This window comes from Urocampus carinirostris, chromosome 13 (genome assembly GCF_059441175.1).
Source record: "Urocampus carinirostris isolate Australia breed hairy pipefish chromosome 13, RoL_Ucar_1.0, whole genome shotgun sequence".
NCBI classification, from domain to species: Eukaryota; Metazoa; Chordata; class Actinopteri; order Syngnathiformes; family Syngnathidae; genus Urocampus; species Urocampus carinirostris.
This window is the reverse complement of record NC_142361.1, coordinates 11,784,434-11,806,473: the sequence shown is the minus strand read 5'-3', so window position 1 is coordinate 11,806,473 and position 22,040 is coordinate 11,784,434. Positions and strand designations below refer to the sequence as shown.

The window sequence follows — 22,040 nt, the reverse complement described above, 5'->3', positions numbered from 1 at the left end:
ATAAAGTTCAACAGTATGTATGGTGGTACTATTTCAAACCCCCAAACGCTCTAGCAAAGCACCTAGAATAATTTGAGTGAGCGGTAGGAATGGGTGGAGCTATACAGAGGGCGCCCAGTGCTGTCTGCACTGAAGGTAAATATGTTAGTAGACTCGTTTTTCATATTTTGTGACATTTAACAAGACCTTTGCTCGTAACATGTTTTGAAACCATTATTTAGGACAAAAATGAGCCTCAACACGCTTGAGTAACTTAGGTGGTAAAATTCTATTGATATGGGACACAGGCTGTGGCATTATTATTATTTCTTTGATTTTATCAAACATCACATAGTGAAATAAAATGAGCTTAAGAATTAGCCTTTTGCCTTAAAATATATGATGTGACTTATGATTGAAATATGTTAGCTTTATTGGCTCTTTGTGGTTCCCAAGCCCTGCAGTAGACATTTGTACTCTCTGTAGTTCAACGGACGCCACCCACAAGGGCTTTCTAAAGTTATATAGTAATTGTGCCCTCTGCTGGTTGTTGCACTACCAAGTGAACTCCAATATTCAAGGAATGGCAACCTCAGACTAACAGTATGAATGACAGACTACTGCTGATGCATCCCAAATAGACACTCAGCAAGTTTCAAGTAAAAAGCCGGGCCGTGTTAGAAGCAGTTAAAGTCCACAATCACAATCTTTTATTTATTGCTTTAAGTGATCTTCACTACAAATACTCCACTTCACCCAGGGGGACATCTAATGGCATGAGAAGACAACAGGTTTATGTACTAGTAAGATTATTTTGGAGGAATAAAAAAGTCAATTTGCACAGAAGTCTGAGAATTCAAGAGAGGCACACCCCAAAAAATGGTGACACAATATTGTGTTTTTCTAAGCTCCTCCCTGCTGCTCCAAAAAGCCTCTGAAAATAAAAGCTGCGGGGTTGTTGAGGTTTTGGTCTGGAGCCTGGAAAAAGCCCAGAGAGGGGGCTGTAGTAGCCGTGATGTCAATATGAAATCCCACTCTAGTGATGTCATTGCATAATTCAACACCGAATCAGGGAAAATCAATAAAAGATTTCTTAATATCCATATGTTTTATGTATTGCTTGTTGCCGTTTTGGTCTTGGTCGAGCAGGATTTGGTATTAATTTAAAAGGCGCACTGACACAAACATTTACACATACATTCAAAGTAATTTAGTGAATGTAATGAATAAAGCCTACATGTTATTTTCCTTTTCTATTGCATCACATTAGAATTTGCTTACATTCATGTATTACTGTACCTTACAAAGGTATCTATCTGCCTAATAGGAGTGGGCGGGTGGATACAAATATCAATATTATTGATGCCATCGATACTAGTAATTTCAAGTAATTGGATCGGATCGATACTATTGTCCTGGGATAGATACACTCCTCCACCAATTTCCTCACAAAGACACTTTTCTATGTAGATAGCGCAGTACGTCTCCCTATCACCTAGAACCCTCTGCCACTCTTAACTTTTTTTGCCTGTGTGTGTGACTGACAAGCATGTTATTAGCAGATCTCTTTACCTGGCCTTTTGCTGCAACCTGCCTGCCAGGCAGGAGAGAGTGCTGGATCTGTGCGCCCACCTCCAATTAGAAGCTAAAAATGACAGAGGCAGACAGGAAGCGCGACGCAATATGGACCGTTTTTTTTTTTCCAACAATAGGAAAGGACCATAACAGGGGTGGGTCAATTGTCTGGTAAAAGGGTCTGCTACTGTGGTAACACCACTAATTTACATGAGAAAATGAAGTTCACCCTACAGAGAACAGCAGCAAGCTGCAACCAGAAGCGTAATGTATAATGTCTTATTGCTGTTCCTGAACAAAAAAGCTGTAGATCCGTTGTCACTATGATAACAGAGCCAATGATATACAATCAACACTTTATTCGCATCACTCTTTTATTTTCAAAACACTGTGCAATTGAAGATATTATAGTTATTTCAATGCCATTTTTTAAAGTATTTGTATTTTTGTGAAATTACTGCTTTTTTGGGGGTTTGTCTTTCTTGACTTTCAATCTTAAACTGTTTTAAAATTAATTTTCATTTTTTATATTGTTCAAGTTTAAATTGTAGTTATTGATTAAAAAAATGAGAAAGAATTATGCCTGAAAACTACCCTGCTTTTACTTAGACCAGATAGACACTAAAATTCCAAGTATCGTTGACCCCTACTGCCTAATAAACAGTTTTGTCACATGATTGACTACAACTCAGTACAAACCTGACTGATGAACATGCCAACTATAACAAGTTGGACGGTTAAACCACCATGAAAAACTCTTTGCCTTGCAGTTTTGTAAATATCAACACCCTCATAGAGCTTCTTCATTCTAGACAAATCCAAGGGTGTGCAATGCAGGCATTGGCAGCTTGTGCCAAGATGCATGCTGGGAAAACAGATGGAGAGGACATAAGGAGGGAGGAGGGACGTGATGCCCAGGACAGGTGCTTGCCTCCCTCACAACCATCCGATTCTTACTGGCAATTTATCAAATGCACAACAGACAGAACACTTGTATGACATGCGCATTGTAATGGAGTTAAATATGATATTTATTAAGGTATGACTCTATATGTATTGGTGTGTAGTAAAGGGATAGACAAATGATCAAGGACTACAGGTTAATTGTCAATCGAACATATATGCCGTATTTTCTGGACTTCAACCCCTAGTTAGCCCAGGAATTCCAAAATGCGCCTTATAACCCTGTGTGCCTTATACGCAGCAGAAGTGGGCGGATAGGATGGGTAATGCACAAACTACATGAGGTTTTACCGTATACTTCCGTTGGTCAATTGTTTTTCATCGCTAGCCCAAATCGCAATTCATTTTTTTGCAACAGGGTTCGAACCCAGGTAATGGCGGTGAGGGCGCTGACACTTTTTCACTAGACGTCCAGTGTTACATATTTCATATGAAAAGGCATTGGAGCCTATCTAAGTATCACACTTATTTTATTTGTGGCGCCAGAAACACTAATTTGAACAGTGCAGTGTGATAGGTTGAACAGTCTCTTCACTACTTCACCTGTGCGTCAATAACGTTGGCGAAAACAAAAGACAGAAATGTTTTTCAACAAAATACTTTACAAACTCTTTGATCGGGGTTTGTAAAGCTTCAGCTAAGATAAAATAAATACTTTTTAAATGCCTTTTAAAATAAATTCAAGTAGACACAAAAAAACAATTGGGAAAAAAACATGAATTTAGAGGAAATTTATTCCAAGGTTGTTTTTTTTTCATTTTTTATTTATTTTATTGTCCAGTTGAAAACTTCCCATCTGAAAATCATGGCACTCTCTAAATATTTAGTCATGGAAGACAAAAAATAAAAAGTATGTTGACAGTACATTATGGATCCTCAGTCAAAACTGGCAGATAACTAATAATTCCAAAGAACGCTTCTACATTCGCGAACAATTTCTATCATAATGCATTATACATTACTCTTTTACTAAACCCTTAGTTCAAACACATATAAATCTTTTTAATGTATTCACATTTTCAAGACAATTGAAAATTAAATTTAAGATATTTTAATGCCCAATTAAGGCCTTATTTTTAGGAAAAAAAATTCAATCCCTTTAAGACTTTTCATGAATCTGCGAGAATCGTGTTTACATATTTAAATATATAATACCGAGAGGGTATTGACGCTCAGCTGAAGTGGTGGAGAGACTGTTTGACCTATCAAAATACACCGTACAAATCAGTGTTTACTGCACCGTAAGTAAAAAATAATCTCTAATGCCTTTTTGTATGTCATCTGCACAACTGGTCGTCCAGTATAAGCTGTAGACACCCTCACCACCGCAATACGGGTTTGATTTCCATTGCAAACAATGATTTGCTATTCTAAATCAGTGACACTTATTGACTATAATATGCCGTAAGTGTATTAAAATCCCAAATGTTACACAAGTATTAACACGGTAGTTCTTACGGTACCGAGATACATTTGCCGGTGCACCATATGTATGAAAACTATATGACAAACGACATTTTTTGAGGCCGCGTCTTATAATTCAGTGCGTCTTATATTGCAGAATACAGTGGGACCTCGCTACTTCGCGCTTCGACGTTCGCAGCTTCAGAGCTTCGCGGCCATAATAGTTTAAAAAAAAAAAAGAAAAAAAAAAAGAATTTTTATTTTTTTTTAAGGTGCGCCGCTACTTGGCAGATTTTCACATCACGCGGGTGGTTTTGGTCCCCATTAACCGCAATAACAGAGGTCCCACTGTATACAGTACTAAAATTACATCTCACATCTGTATTTCCTCCTTTTATAGCTATAAAGATCATATTAAAAAATCCAGATTTTTTAAATTCTTGAATTACTAATTCGTTAATTAAAATCAGGACAATGCAATTTAACAAAATGTAAACGTGTTTTTTTTAAAAAAAGGCCAGAATTAGCCAGAAGCCAGATGTAAAAAAAAGGAGGGAAAACCTGCAGTTCTGATAACTGTGTTTGTGGGGACAAGAGAAAAAAAGGAAGAGCTTAGAATAGAAAGTCAAAAAAGTGGTCTTACCCTCACAAATTTTGTCTAGTCGCTGGCGCTTCACTTTGTGTTTGTCAGTCAGAGCCATCCTTGCAAAGACGCTCGCTTTTTGCCACTGTCACATGCAAAATTTTCCACTCTTCTCTCAGTCTGTTGACCTAATGACGTTCTGCTAATGAAAAGAAACAAGAGTAAAACATTAAATGCGCACGCAACTTCATACAATCTACAATCTGATGTGAAAGCAATTGAGACTGAGCATCGTAAATGTTAAGACAGTTCAATATTTACAATTGCATTTGGCACTCCTCGCCCACATGTCGACATTCGATTATCTTAAAACATGCTATACAATCCTAGGCCTCAATGATAAAAGTCCTACAGTTTTAAGATCCTATAATCTGAGTAGAAATCTTATCAAGGTCCTGCAGAGATTGCTGACCAGCTGATTTTGAAAATCGGATTTCAACGATGTAAACGACTAAAATCGAATGAAATGTGTATCATTCATTTGTTTAGCTGTCAATACACCTCTTGAAAGACACTCAGAAGAATGTGAAACGCTTGTCGCGGGAAAAATGATGCATTTACGATCCATTCACAGCATGTAATTATTCCTTCACACAATGCACATGTTAACTGTCTAAGGATTAGAGTTCCCAGTCATGTGTCAAGGGTTGTCTTTTCACTAGAGAGTCTTAAGAGTGCACTAAGAGTGATTAAAGAGATAATAAATAGGTAAATAAATTCCACAGTTTAATTGAAAAGCTTGAGGGAGAAGGCGAAAAAAGTAAGCAGGAGGATAACTTTTAAAATGTAAACCGATAGTTACTAGTTACCCGTTGACAAGTGTAATCAGTAACGTAATCCAAATACCATAATATTGCAGTCATGTAACTTGAGTACTTTCCATTACTTTTTGATTACCCCAAAACTAAATATGCTAACAATAGACCAAATACACTAAATGTAAATTAAATTACCAATTTTTGTTTGCCATAAATGAAGTAAACCCTGTAATAGAAACAGAGGAAGCCAAGATCAAGTAGTAGTCCAACAAAAAAGTGCTCAACTTTGAACCGCTCAGTATATTGCATTAAGCAAAATGAAACTTTCTCTTTCACATGGCAGACAAGACTATTTTAGTTCACAGTAAGAAAACATTGTTTTAAATAGACAGAGGTTTTACTTTTGAAATTTCCAAAAAATTGTGGTATGTCTTGTAACCTCCCTGTGTATCGAGTGTCAGGGATTGATTTATGATAGACACATTATGTCTATGTCTGTCAGCACATTATGTATATGCAGATGAGCGCATGAGGTGAATGAACAGAAACTGTAAAGGATGCTGTAGAAGAGGGCACGCGCCCCCAGGCATTAAATTAAATCATTCATTTTATTTTATGTTATTTGAAATATATTTTCATACTTGTTTGTGGATGTTGACTCGTTGGTTGCACTTTAATTATATGGCACGTTTCTACTAGTTTTTCAGGGTTCCTACAGCTTAAGGCAAGTTCAATTCAAGACTTTTTGATGCCTTTTAAAATGGAATTCAAGACAAAGTCGACAATAAAAACAAATAAATTAAAAAACAAAAACAAATATTTCTTTCTGACAATACATTATGCCACGTACACATTACTTGGCACAGCTTTTAGCCATGGCGAAAAACGTTTGTCAGACAGCCACTTCACATATAATTTAGACTTTCCAGTGGTCCAAAGTAAACGTCTCTGTCCGAAGCTGTTATGTGTATTGTGGATAGACCTAAGACATGCGTCTGCTCTATTGTGGTCATGCAATGTTGCCACGGGAGTAAATCAGTGAATTATTAAATAAGACATTTGATAAATGTTACTACATTTCTTTTTTTCCAACAAATATAAATCTTACTAATGTGTTCACATCTTAGGTCTTTCGAAAATTGGATTCGAGACATTTTAATGCCAAATAAGGCCTTATTTTTTGTACAATTATTTCAATGCCTTTTAAGACTTTTCAAGGATCCGCAGGTTCCTTGTTTTTGGTCATAGACATGTTTTGTGGACAGGCACTTGGCGCAGCTGTGGGGGACCTCAGAGTAAGCACATAAATGTGTCTGTGTGGAATGAATTAGAAGGCAGAGACAGAAGTGCGAACAGATATGGCATATTTAAACAAAACCAATGCAAATGAGGAAAAGAATAGAGTTAAAATAAACACACCGAACTTCATCACTATCCCCTGATGTGCGCAATCTAAATAAACGTTTTGTGATCCTTCAAAGTAATCCTAATTATATCTGTAATTTTACTACGTAATTCAATTTCTTCGTATCCTAAGTCTGTAACGCTATTTTATGTATTCCGTTACTCTCCAAGCCTGCAAGTGAGTAAACAAGGCTTATTCCTGATAATTTACGTTCAATGAGTGATGCGCCTCTAAAGAGCAATCCTCTAATTGGTTCCCGCTGAGGCCTGCGGGAGGCGTAAATGTCTTTAGGTGAAGAAACAACAGCATACAGCACACAAACAAAGAGGTAATGTGGGGCAGTTAGTCAGCAGATAGGAAGTGGTTGCATCAGCAAAATAAAGACATACAGAGCGGGGAAGAGGAAAGGAGTGAACAACACAGAGGGTGAGCAGAGTGTTGTTCATCTTCCTCCCGCGTGTTTTTCTCCACGGATCATTTCCTGAAGGCTGTACTCTGGCACTCTACAATGCTATCATGACATCTTTAACCACTATTATAATTTTAGTGTTTGGTAGCAGCGAAGCACAGCAAAGCAATAAAAAGGCAGGGTAATGGAATTTTACGCACCCAATTCTTGAGACATTCCGGGAGGTGGCAAAATTAGAATAATGGTTGTTTGCTTCCATCAGTTTGATGAACAAAAGTGAAGGTTAAAGTATTAACACAAGGTAATTTAGACATCACTATACACTGGTGATAAGTTAAAAACTAAAAACTTCCTTTAAGTTACTTAAAATTATCATAATTTTGTGAATATACTATAAGTATGATAATAGAGTTTCCACTGGTTAACTTGTTTGGGTGTTTGGGCATTTGGGTTGGCCATGGTCGAATTTTTTTTTGTGTGTTTTTTGCTACTTTTTCCCTTTTTTTATTTTCTTGTTTTTTGTATGTGTTTTCTCGCTGTAGGTCACCCCTCTCGAGGGATATGACCACGATAGATAGATAGATGATAATAGAGTGTAGAGCAGATACTACCTAAATGTGTTAGCAACATTACAGGAAATAGCAGATGATGAAATACGGATCTGGATTGTTTCCTGACCCTGTTTGATAGAGTAGACACCATCCTCCCATTTCATCCCAAGTATGCCCTTAAGGTTTGTATTCAGTACATGAAGTACACACAACAGATAGAGCAAGTTATATTAAAGAAGTCCACAGATATTACTTATATAAGTATTTACAACCCCTTGTGACAACAAAAACTTTGGTCCACTAATTCCCTACACCCCAACGCGGGGTACCGGGGGCCCCGTTCTGGAGCCAGGCCTGGAGGTGGGGTTTAATGGCAAGCATCAGGAGGTCGGGCGTTCGCTCATGGGGTCCGGCCAGGCACAGCCCGAAGGGATAACCTGAGTCCCTCTTCCCACGGGCTCACTGCCTGTGGGTGGGGCCAAAGGGGTCAGTTCCGTAGAGAGTGGGTAGCACCCAAAGGAGGTGTCCTTGGTGCGCCGATCTCCAGCTACAGAAACTGGGTTTTGGGACATGGAATGTTACCTTTCTGGCAGGGAAGGAGCCCGAGTTTGCGTGTGAGTTCCGAGTAGATATCGTCGAACTCACCTCCACACACAGCTCGGGCTCTGGTACCAGTCCTCTCGAAAGGGGTTGGACTCTCTTCACTCTGGAGTTGCCTGTGGTGAGAGGTGCAGAGCTGGTGTGGGCATAATAATTGTACGACGGCTCAGCATCTGTATGTTGGGTTTTACCTCGGCAGGTAAGATGGTAGTATTCCTCCGACTTTGGGTGGGGGGACGGGTTCTGACTGTAGTTTGTGCTTATGCACCAAATAACAGTCAGGGTACCTACCTTTTTTGGAATACTTGGAGAGTGGGCTTTAGAACGCGCCGCCTGGGGACTCCCTCGTACTGCTGGGGGACTACAATGCTCACATGGGCAATTACAGTGAGACCTGGAAGGACATAATTGGAAAGAATGCCCCCCCTGACCTAAGCCCGGGTGGTGTATCGTTATTGGACTTAAGGGGGTCCATATGTTCAATAGGCCGCAGTTCGATGATCGACTTTGTCGTCGTTTCATTGGACCCACGCCCGCATGTTTTTGAAACTCGGGTGAAGAGAGGGGTGGAGCTGTCAACTGATCACCACGTTGTGGTGAGTTGGCTTCAATGGTAGGGGAAGATGCCGTTCCGACCAGGCAGACCAAAGCGTGTTGTGAGGGTCTGTTGGGAACGAATAGCAGAATATCCTGTTAGAAAAAGTTTCATTTCACACCTCCGGCAGAACTTTGCCCATGTCTTGGGGGGGACATTGAGTCCGAGTGGACCATGTTCCATGCCTCCATCGTCGAGCCGGCTGATCAAAGTTGTGTCCGTAAGCTAGTTGGTGCCTCCCATGGCGGCAACCCTCAAACCCGTTGGTGGTCACAGGCATTAGGGGATGCCGTCATGCTGAAGGAGGAGTCTCCGCAACTTCACGTGGATATAGGGGACAGTACCTCTAGACTGGCAGACTAGGGTGGTGGCTACCCTTTTCAAGAAGGGGGACCGGAGAGTGTGTTCCAAATACAGGGGAATCACACTTCTCAGCGTCCCTGGTAAGGTCTATTCGGGGTTACTGGAGAGGAGGGTCTGTCAGTAAGTCGAAACTCGGATTAAAGAGGAGCAGGTCGATGTTTTGAAATTGGCTGATGTATCTGGAGTTTTCCTCCTTCAGGACAAAGACCGCTACAGCCCTATGCCACTCTGATGGGCTGCTTTTCTCAGGCAATTCTAGAGAGATGCCACAGTACAGCTAACAACTTGGTGCAGTTTTTATATAGCTTGTAAAGAACTCCATAGGGGACTAGTGCTGACGAGGACCTTGCCTTTTTCATGACTTGTTTGATCGTTAAGCTTGGGGGTTCCTATCGGGACATCTCTTAGCCGGTAGCTGAACTGCCCTTTAACAGGCAGTTGGAGTTGCTGTCTAGTTGTTTCCAGCTCCTCTGACTTCTTCTCCTTCAACTGTTGCCTGGCATGCTTGAAGAGACCGTTTGAAAAGCTGTTGCGCTCCTTCTGCTTCCGTTTGTTAGGCTTGTGGATGTGTTCCGCTCTGCGCAGCTTGGATATCCTTTGCCTAACCTTTTCCCAAAGGACTTTTTAAGTAATAATAAATTAATTTCCAAATTTCCATAGTTTTATTTCATATGTAGCAACCTGACAGGAATTGTTTCAGCACTCAAATGGCTTTATGCATTTCATGAGAAATTAAAAAATACACAGGTCATCATATATCAGTCAGCTATTTATCTTTTCATATTGTGCGTTTTAAAGTAAGTCAGTGAAAAAAATGTTTTCAATTCTTTCATTTTCCGGATTCATTTCAGTGGAGCCGTTACAAACGCTACATATTTGCAGCCCCAAATTTAAATTTTGGTGCATCAATAAGTACTATTTGATTGGTGATCAACTGAAGTTAATTATTTCATTGTTTACTTTATATACTGTTTGAACAAAAAATAAAAACAGCAATCACTTTTCTTCCTGCAATCTATGGCCAAGTTCTAAAAGAACTACCTAAAAAGAGTACCTACTATTTTGGTAAGAAAAAATATTGTTCTTTCTTTAAATGAAATGATCTGCATTTATATAGCGCTTTTCAAGTCAATGACTTCCCAAAGCGCTTTACATTGTGCTTCACATTTCCCAATAGCGGCCGTGATCTGTGCAGCCATGTAAGGGGCTAACCTGCTTATTGGGGCTATTGGGGGTTCAGTGTCTTACCCAAGGACACTTCGGCATGTAACACGGACAAGCCGGGATTCCAACTGGGATCCCTTAATCCTAAAACGATCGCTCTACCTCCTGAGCTACTGCCGCCCCAATTCTATTTACAGTACAGTAATTATTTAAGGGGGGTGTGCCATTTGACATATCTGTTAACCTCCACGGCTCCATGCCTGTACAAACTGTCGTATTTTCCCGTACTGCCGCCCCAATAAACAAAAAATAAATAAACATCGCAGAGAGGAAAAACGGTTGGCAGTTGAATTTTTACATTGCAGGTTGTGTGCAGTCCACTCAACAATAATAGACTAATGGGTTGACTTTATACATATTGTATATAACGTAATATTGATTTCCCTGAAATTTTCTGTACAGTGTCTACAGTGGGCAGTTCATCATGTGTGACAGGAACGTTACCCTCATCAACATGTTGCAAAAAAAATAGTGCAGCAGCATCACAAAGAGAATGCTTAAAAGGTGATGATTTATGCCCCAAAAGTGCGATTTAGCAGAAAAGAGAACACAGCGAAACGAGAACGCTTTACTCCTTTCTCAGCGCTTATTAAACGAGTGACTTAGGGGCTCCAGGGGGACTGTAAAGACGTCGTTCAAACTGCTGATTTATATATTCTTCCCTTGCTTCATCTTGTGTCCGCTCTATCTCCAGCTGACCATCGACCGTTGCTACACTCTTCAATATGTCACTTTCACGTCTTCTTACATTAACGGAAACATTTTTACATCCTTCCTTAGAAAATGTCCTAAATCCTTCCTTAGTGGGAACAGCTGAACAATTAAGTGCACAACAACTTAGCCCAAACTATAAATGTATCATAAGAAATGGTATATGAATACAAAAAATGTACAGCGTATTTTCAGCCCGATAACGCACACCGGTTTATGAGGCACACCCTCCAGAAATAATCTCTTGTCAGATATTTTTCATACATAAGGCGCACTGGACTATAAGGTGCATGTAATTAAAACTACAGTAAGAGCTAATCTATTTTTGTATAACTGTTGCGCATTTGCACATTTTGATATTAATTAATTTATCATGTGAAAAATATCACCGTCTCAAAACACTGTGTGCAACAGGAATCAAACCGAGGTCACAACAGTGAAAATGCCCAAACCTAACCACTGGAATACTAGTGATACAAAAGACATATGAGAAGACTTTGGAATTTATCTCATTATCAGGATTGGGTAGGGGTACTTTAACTGGATTACTTTCAATTACTTTTGGATTACTCCAATACCAAATATGCTAATAAAAGACAAAATAAACTAAATATGAATAAAATGACTAAATTTTGTGTAGGCTTGGGGAGTAACGAAATACATGGAACGGCAAAAAGGATGTTGGCAAGCTGTTCGGATTTATTTTCATTTTGTTTCTGTCGCATTTTATGTTAGTTTTGCCGGAGATCATAGAGATCAAAGCCAGGAGAGAAAGCTTACCACGTGTTGTGAGTCATAATTGTATTCATATTTAGTTTCTTTTGACTTTTATTAGCATATTCTGTATTGGAGTAATCCAAAAGTAATTGAAAGTAATAAAGATAAAGTAACCCTACCCAACCCTTCTCATTATCATACTATTGCCTACGATTCCAGAGACAAATGTTAGGGAATAGGAAACGTTCCCTTGCAAGATATAAAAAAGGAAATTGAGCAAAGGCGTATCTCCTAATAAATCAGACTTTGCGTTTATTTATATCTTTGAGGGTGAAATTTCAGTTTTTCCGTTTTATTATTTGTTCCTGGCCCCGCGAAAAAAATTGTGTGATAACGAGATAAAGTCCAATGCTTTTTTTAAATGTATTCTGTATCGCTGGTGCTCAAGTGGTTGAATGTTGCCACTCTTACTGCCGCGACCTGGGTTTGATTCTTGTTGCATATGATTCTTTGCTATTATGGTCAGCGATGTTTTTCTATTAAGGCCTTATAGTCCACAAAACATGGTAGTAATTTGTGGGTCATAAAAACCATGTCCAACCATGAATAGTGGCAAAAAAGGCCAGTACTTAAATTGGCATCATCTTGACTTCTGTTGTCCAGCCAACAGCTTTACCTTCGAACTGAAAGGCTTTGTGCTGCAGGCTAAATTGGGTGTAGGCCAGTGAACAGCAAAATGTCAATAATGTCAAGTAAATGGTAAATTGCCTGCATAGCTCTTTCTACACCACACAATATAGTACTCAATGCATCTTCTGATGCATCACAATTACTGATTCATACTCACATTATGATTAGTGATCAACTCTTGCTATGTAAGGTGGTGCCATGTCCCACAAGGAAATTTTTGGGATTCAGTTCCACATGGATACCATAGCCAAGGATCTATCCCGCAATCCATTGGGTGACATGCATAAGCTCCACTGCTATAGTAATAACTACACAAGAAGCATTGGCATCACATCTTTAAGAAAATGTTTAGATTTCATGTTAACTCATTCAACGGAACGTTTCTCAGACCTTCTAAATACGAAGTGCGAGTGACTGCTGATTGTTACTATTTTGACAAATTTGTGAAGGCCTACAAAATATTTTGTTCTGTAGCTATATAGCCATAGGACATATAAAAAGAAAGCAGGGGCCCTCATCTTTAACTAGAAAAACATATATATTTATAGCTTTTAACATTGTTTAGTAAAAAAAGCTAAACATTGCTAAGTTTCTTTAAAATACTAGTTCCAAGAAAACCTCAGAGAGAAACTGCTTTTTGTGAAAGGATGCATTTCAAGCAGAACTTTGCAAGAACTTTTCAGCGGCCAGTTTCTGGGGACATGATCACAGGATTTCGGTCACTCTGGGGCTGTCATAATTACCAATTTGGAACACCTGCGGCGGCTTGATTGGCACCAACAGCCCGGACAATCTGATTGGTGGCCACACCCTTCTTAAGCCCTCAGCTTCAGTTCAGACTTTGTCAGATCGTTGCGAGCTGTTGTGTTTCACTCAGTGAGCGTTCCCGTCCGACTCCGTCCTTGTTAAAACCCGTCTCCTGCCTTATCTCCGTTTTTGACCCGTTTCTGGACCTGACTACACCTGTTCTGCCTGTCTTGTGCCTACGACTCCGATTACGAACTTGACATCGCCTCTGATCTCCAGCCCCGGCCAAACGACATAACATTCCCGCCTGTCTTCGTCCGACAAGGAAGTGTCACTCCCACCTCGCTCACTCCCGTTTTCCGCAAGTCTTCGGATCAAGCAAGCAAGCAAGCCTTACTCTCACTCTCTTTTCAATAAAAACTGAGAAACGTATACAATTGAGTCCTGTGTCCGTTCTGGTCTGTGACAGGGGCAGCCCACACACTCTTGATTGCCCGAGAGAGAAAGCACAGCAACAAGTGGGGGCACCTTGATGTGTTGATGAAGATCTGATCAAAGCCATTCCTGGCATACATTTATCATACTGAAATCATTCCCATGCTTACCAAACACTAACCAAAAAGCCTTTACAATAGTAAATAATAATATAATAATAACAAAAGATATTTTTACGTTTTGGCATTCAGGGACAATAATTCTGAAAATGGATTAATACATTAGGTCACTGAATGAATTAACACTATTTTAAAAATGGTATGCTGCCATCACTCCAGCAATACTCAACATAACAGTATAACCAATTGTCATGTACTCCCATGGAAATATAATTGCAGTAACGCCCAATTGGTCTGAAAAAGCAGTTTGTGGATCCATGCATTGATTTAAATCGGTGTTAAACGTTTTGCCAATAATAATGCACTTTACAGCAGCAACACTGAAAGTTTCGTTTCAATTGCTCTTCCATAGTTTACTTGAGTAGTCCAGATGCCAGACCTTTGAAGCCATTTTTGTTTTAGGCTGGGCAGACAACTCTGGAAAGTTGCCTGCCCAGCCATAAAGTTGCCTACCCCGTTTTTCACAACTTGAAAAACAATAAGACGACTAATCGCAAAAACAAAAAAAACATTGTTGTAAAGTATTAAGGATTGTTAATCAGAATATATAACAGAACAACACTTTAAAATTAAATTTATTATAAATCTACTAACATTCATTGCATGTATATAGCATCGCTGTTTTCCAACTGCCATCACTAGGTACCTGTATTTAATTATCTTCATTCATGCAATGTTTGCGTTGTGTCGTCTGCTACAAGCCACGTGAACTCCTCTTTCCACAACTCTTTTAATGTACGTTTACGTTTTGTAGAGTCATACATTTTGTTAGCTTCTTTTGAATATTACTTCTGGGGCTGAGGTTTTGGCTTGATTCCTAACCACTATACCATTTTTCTGTGTTTTCTGTGCGTCTACTTTGGAAAATGATATGCAAATGCACGACCTTATAACGCTCGGGAAAGTCCGGAAGCACGACGTTATTTGATGCAGGCTTCTGATCGGCTGCCGAGTATGGAAATTGCCAAAGGAACCGAAATTCCAGTATATCCAAACTGGCTGAAGATTTTGAAATCGGAATAAAACAAACGTTTGATTTGAAAAAAAAAGAAAGAAAGAAAGAAAGATTTTTTTTCTTGAAAAAGTTGCAGGCCACCCAGGCAGAGACGTTTTGTAAGTTGTACGCCCGGCATAAAAGTTGCACGCCCCGGGCATTCAGGCAGACGTTATATCAGACACTGGCATACCATGCATAGTGTTGTATGAATTCCATCTATTTCATTACAGATTATGTTAAGTATTCCTGTTTGAATCTTAAAATGTCTCCCTCCATACAGTCCAAATTGTGTGAGTTTTCCAATTATATCGTTTTAATGCTTTTAAAATCATTATAATGTTGGTGTACAATTATATTTTATGAAGTCAACAATTTAGTGATTAGCAATATTTCTGAATGTTCTTATTTACTTTTTATTTTATTTACTTGTTACCACATTATATACATTTGTTTTGTCGTTATACCCTCTCTACATTGTTCTAAGTCTAATTTGTGTTCTGATTTACTGTTGGGACGGAGTCCCTGAGTCTGTTCAAACTACCTGCAGGATTCTGTCGAGACATAGGACTTGTGTGAAGATGGTGCCGTGTGAATTTTTCCCTAATTTGTGTGTTCCACCCCTTTGATATATAAATTATTTTCACACATCATGGAATTGCACTTGTCAAACCATTAGAGTCTTTCTCTGTGTTGACAAGCCCGGAATATACTGTTTTATATATTTTATGTTTTATAAAAGCATCAAACTGCCTATTTTTTATCGCTTTGCCTCACGACCCGGATGTTGATTTGGACAAAATAAGATCTAAATGTTAAAGAATTTATAATGATAAATTAAACGTCAAACACTTGCTGAAGAGACTACTTTATCACACTGATGCATAGGTGAAGAAAGATATCCAAATCAAAATGTTGGCTTTCGGAAGCACGACCTTCATGTCAGTCATTTCCAAAATAAATCACTGTTTATGCAACATATTATTAGGCAATTTAATTTTGACGACGCTCACTGACCCAATGATTGTTCTACCTTTCAGGCAAATAACTCCTCCGAATAAGCAGCGCACATTAATTGATGTACCAAAAATAATTACTGTATTAACGTCCTCACAAAACATCTTCTGTGCAGCTCATTTTGTATTAATCGTGAAGCAAAAAAATAAGCATGACATCATCACGATCGATCAAAGAACAATCTTCAAACTTGACTCGGACTTTGCAGCCTTCCCAGACGTTTCTTTCACATCAACTCTAAATGGATGGAGACTGCGGCACATTTAACTGCTGACTCGGACTCAGGCACATTTAACAATAATCTGTAAGTCACAGACAAACGCATAATGGTGACATTATCGCACGCTGCAGACAAACTCATCCAGGCCAGCGGCTCTCCTTCTCCTCGTACAGCTCTTTTCTTATAATGAAGTCCACCAAAGTCCTCCCATTAAAATCTCAACTGGAGTAATTGGCAATTTACTTTCTACACAGCATCATTTAATAACACATCTTGGCAAAGCCATAGAATGCAGAGCTATTTATTGGGATTAAATAAAAAGGGACAATGGACAGGGAGACATTTTAAGAGCAGGTGAACTTGCATGGATTGGCAATGCGTGAAGACTGAGTTAACATATGGAATTTGTATGAGGCTTTATACCAAAGCCGCTCAGATTGTTCTGTCCTGTTGTGAGTCTGCTAAGAGGGACAGGTCAGATAGCAACAACTCAATTTGTTAAAAACTAGTAATATTGACATAAAATAAAAACAGTAATCCCTTGCTGTATCACGGTTTACTTATCGCAGTTTCGCTACATTGCGGATTTACTGATTGGCTAAAAGGTTTCCCCGCCCATTTTCTGCTTGCGTGTCAATGACGCTGTCCTGAGTTGTACCTACATTATGTATGCACAAATCCTTTTCATTTTCAAGTTTCTCTAAAAGCCATCATGTCAACAAATCACTGGTCCCACTAAAGCACCAAAAGGCAGAGCAAGATGTATTTTATTGCCATCAAAATTGGACATCTCGAATTGATCAACTTTCTATGGAACCATTCGCGGGTCTTTGGTGCTATCGAGTGGCTCCCTGGGGCTTTATCGAAAATGTTTGATAGCGGGAAAATATATGATTTCTTTAAGACAAAACAGGACATAATCTTAACATTTTTCCAATGAATATATATATAGATACAGTATGTTTACTTTTTTATAAGGCTTATACAAGTCTTTTCATTTTTCCTAGCACCAGACATATTTTTTTTTGTTGTCTTTTTGGTCCAATATGGAATTTTTGGGTTCCCGTTGGGTAGCAGTATTCCATGACGTACACAAGATAGCTACAAAGTATCATGTAAAGTAAACAATTTTGCAATAAAACAGCACCATTATTTTTAAAATTATAATTTGACAGTACAAATAATATTAATAAAAAACATGTATCAAGTGCAGTACTTTTAGTGGTCAGACAAATACTTGAACCAGTAAATTGAGTTTGTTCTTGAGTATCTAAAAAAATAAATATCTGAATAAACAAATATATAAATACATGTTTCTACTTTACAGGTTTTGACTATGGCGGGACATTTTTGTAACGCAACCCCCAAATGACAGATTACTGTACTGTATTTTGAAATTGATTATAAATACTTATTAATTATTATTAATTTTATGCTGCTTATTTGCATAGCAACTTTTTTCTTTAAGAAAATCATCTCATCTCATCTCATCTCATTAGCTGCACCGCTTATCCTCAGTAGGGTCGCGGGGATGCTGGAGCCCATCCCAGCAATCATCGGGCAGTGGGCACCCTGAATTGGTTGCCAGCCAATCGCAGGGCACACAGGGACAGACAACTCGCTCACTCATTCACACCTAGGGACAATTTGGACCGGCCAATCCACCTGAAATGTCTTTGGAATGTGGGAGGAAACCGGAGTGCCCAGAGGAAACCCACGCAAGCACTGGGAGAAAATCCAAACTCCGCACAGGAAGTCCGGTAGCTGGATTTGAACCCACACAGGAGGTTCCCAAGACCTTAGAACTGTGCCGCACACGCGCTAACCACTGCGCCGCCGTGCTGCCCTAAGATAAATTAAGAGTTTAGGTTGAACCATTTAAAGCTGGTAGTGATTATAAGAACATTTGTGAAAGTCGCAGAATGCAGGATTTGATGGTTTATAGACCGACTTACAATACTTTAAGTCAAGGAACGAGTTCTGAATACTTGCCGTTTTTTTAACAAGATAATTCAATCTATGTTTATAATTGATTAAAATTAGTTAGGGTCTATTTTAGAAATAGTTATGGTCTGTTTTAGAAATCAAATATTTTTTCAATAACTGTTCGGTTCCGGTTATTGCTTTGTTTGAAACCGTGATAGGCCAGAATGACTGATAAAATGGAGGTAGAGTTGTTTCACTATAAGGAATAAGGATTGGAATACTGTTAATCATGCAATAACGCATAATTACACAGGTTGAGTTTTATCCTCAGAATAATTCCAGGCTGATTAGTTTGTCCCATTTTTTGCACTGAAGGTTGTGGGCTTCAATTTAAATCATTGAACTTAATGATCTTTTCCACCAAATTAGTGTAAAAGCACCTGATGCATATGCAACGAATATTAAAGCTCTTCAACTGCAAATTAAGGGGGTCACGATTAAAAGGTCTTGCTTTCATATTAAATGACTGTCAGTTCACTAGTTTACACGTCTGGAGGGCTAAAACATGATAGGGAAACTTAATTAACACTCAGAGAGCAATTTGGGCTTTCAAGAAGGGAAAAAAGCCTTCTTTAGTTTTACTGTTCCAACACAGCAACATAACTGTGGATTGTATTATTGTGACTTAAAAAAATTGTGAGGAAAAACTCAGTGGTGTGCTGTTTGGGCCTGTGAGGCCTTCCTTGCTGGCCAAAAAAATATCTTATTAAAGTGATATTAATTACATTTGTCTATCAATATTGGTTTAATAATTCCAGTTTGTCCGTTAGTTTCCTTTCATTGCTCCTCCCTGGCTGCGCTGCTACGACTTGTGTGCTTTTATATCAAAGCATTTAACCAATCACATCAGCCATTAGTTGTTGCTAAGCTCAGAAATATACCCTAAGCCGTTCACCTTTACATTTTTACCATAACATCAGTCTTTGATTAAGCTGTTGGTTTAGCCAATCAGATTCCGCATTGGTAAAAATTGGGCTTCTGACAGGTGTGAGGAAACGTCAGTGATTTGACAAACTATGGCTAGGGGGCTTTAATCCACCAAAGCAATCGTTGCAAAGTCAGTTAAACCTGAAGAGAATGAACTACATCAAGAAATATACGGTTGTGTTGTTTCAAGTCGGACTTTTCGAGAAAAGCTTGACATCATTAAGAAAGGTCCGACAACACGAGCAAGCCTTACACAAGGGGGAAAGCGTTTAGTTCTGTCAGCCTATAGGTAAAATTTTAAGCCAGAGCCCCAAACGAGCCGATCATCATTAGGCTCGGTTTAGGCTTCTTTCTTGCTGACTTTTTTTCTATTATCCACCTGTCATTGCTCTTTTTTGTCTCTGTTTATACAGTCTTGTTTAATTTAGATATCATTACAAAAGACAGTCCTAACTAGGTGTGTGGCTCTTCTCACCCTACCGTCCCCTCTCAAACAGTCCACGTTGACGGCTCCCAAAGCGGACCGCCATCGGACCTAGAAAACAGGGCTCGCAGCGGGGGCTGGGGTCAGCCCAAATTAGCTTTCCTTCACTTGAGTCCTCACAAATAAAATCAGAAATTTCCCTTCTAAGAGCCAGCTTATAGAGATGGTTTGTCCGCAAACGACACATCACTAATTCAGACTAGACTTGAAGGTCTAGGTGGGAAATGCATGGCCTCTCACCAGGAAAACTGGATTCCAAGTGTCAAATGCATCAATGGTAACTTGAACTTGAGGCTAGTAAAAGAAAGGCAGTTTAAGCAAAGAAATATGTGCCTACCAGACAGGCAACCCTACCCAAGGCCAAACGCTTTAATTCACTCAAGCCCAAACAAAAGAAGCGATCGCACAGTTAGGCCACCTCTCATGCACTGGCAAGCAAGACAGAGACACTACCCTGAAAAAAAGAGACAAGGGCAAAGACTGCTCAACTACAATTGAGAGAAAAATATGGCTGCGAGAGAACCTAACGGCAGAATAGACAAAGGTTAGGGATGAGGTGTAAGCAATGGAGAAAAGTGGAGGAAAATAAATGTGTTCTGGGAGTTGTTTCAAATGTTCCAGTAGTTCAGACTTCGCCTTGGGCTTAGAGGACCTGAAAAGTTCAAGTTTATCATTATTTCACCTTGCAGTGCGGAGTAAAGTAAAAACACTCGTATTTTTTACCCTCTGGACAGTCTTAAAACGTGAGACGCATGCAAATGAGGAAGGAGTGTAAACTCCGCTGACAGTAAGTAAAAGATTTCTACCAGGGCCAGAAGAGAAAGATAAAACGGGTAAATGTGAAGAGGAAAATGATTATGTTCAGATGGTCTTTATTCAAGCCCAGACTTTTTGCCTGAATATCTCAAGACAAACAGGTGAATTGAGGATCAACGCATAACATGGCTCAGGCACGGCCACTGTTTTTAATTTGTATAATGTACATAATATGTATAATGTGCAGTGTTTACCGTTTTGAATTTTGTAAGACCATGGTGGGTGGACAGTCAGGGGCATGCCCCCCAGAAGAAAGGTTTGTACATTGTAAATTCAAACGCATCGATCAGGTGTAGTAACAGAGTAAAATTTTAAGAGCTGATGATGTACTGTTTTAAGGTGTTGTATCAGTGAGTAAATAGACCAAATGACCGTTATAAGTTTTACCATTATTTAAATGTAATATTCATATTGGTTATATGGTAAAAAAATATTATATATTAGTACCACTGTTTTTGTGATTGTTGCTATGACAGGATGCCAGTTCTGGTTTATAGTAGGGGTGGGCTGTCCTTTTGTTATTGATCCAATAAAAGTACATACAGGGTTGTATTGACCAATATCGATACCTTTTTGCTTAGAAATGTCATGATCATTGAATAATTGAGCCCCCCTATGTGAGGTAGTTTATAATTACGACAGCTAAAAGTGGAGAGTAGCTAAAAGTATGCTTGACAATCACAAAACAAGCATTAACTTAGGAGAGTGGCCGGGGCCCTGTGGGCGAAAAAGGTGGTGTGCTAACTACATACAAAATACATAGCACAATTACACACCGGGACATTTGCGATTTTTTTTTTATATATAATGAGAATCCCAAAGTTATTTTGATTACCTTCTAATTTATTAAAAATATGATTATATATTTAATAATACAGGTTTATGACACTCTGGCAGGACTAATTAGACCCTGGTGGTCTGCCAGGGACTTTATATGGTATGGGAAACACAGAAGAGTTCATAATGTGTACAGTAAATACAGGCTGTAGGCTAGTTTCAGGATTTGAAGTATTTTACAAAGGTACAGTATGGTTTCAAAACCACTAAAAGTGTAAGTTTTAAAGAGTATGAGTACACCAACATGATGGGATCAAATTTATGATTTTGCCATAAACTGTTCTTTAAACCTACATTGTCTATATTTTTGTAATTTTGGAACATTTTGACTTTAAATCCAAGATAAATCATATGTATGAAAAATAAAAAAAAAAAACACCAGGGAGCTGAAATTTCTATGGGGTGTCTAAAATGTCCTAAATGGGATTCAAGATATTATGACCATTTAAAATTGTATTCATCACAGAAACATCAATCAAAATCAGTCTAAACAAGGGACCCGAAAAATATAAAGCGGGATTGCTAAGGGGATAAGCGTGCGTGTGAGGGTCTTTATTTCAAACCAATGTTCTGCAGCGAGATTGGCTCAGATTTCGAAAATGAATGAGTAACATTTTTAAATCACAACTGTTGTTGGTCCACCTCGCGTTTGAATTTGAATTTATTATCCTGCGATTTGTCAAGGCACGGGTGTGGTGGTACTTAAGCTAATTCGAGCAACCATCAGAGCTAGTTGGACGGTAGGGAATGCAGATATGGCTCCGTTTTCACCAAAGAAGAAGCCCTTCGAGCCATTTCGGCAACAGATACG

At 38.9% G+C, this 22,040-nt stretch overlaps 1 protein-coding gene across 3 annotated transcripts in view; it reads right to left on the bottom strand.

Annotated features, from left to right (window-relative positions):
* The window catches only part of ctbp2a (C-terminal binding protein 2a), a 97,684-nt gene that overhangs the window by 58,969 nt on the left and 16,675 nt on the right, over window positions 1–22,040 (bottom strand). For 2 of the 3 annotated variants that reach the window (XM_088352065.1, XM_088352069.1), the window contains exon 2: window positions 4,565–4,706. In XM_088352065.1, coding sequence (XP_088208191.1) covers window positions 4,565–4,622 — 58 coding nt within the window. In that variant the 5' untranslated portion in view covers window positions 4,623–4,706. The remainder of the gene's footprint in view (window positions 1–4,564; window positions 4,707–22,040) is intronic. The other variant, XM_088352066.1, reaches the window with a different exon arrangement.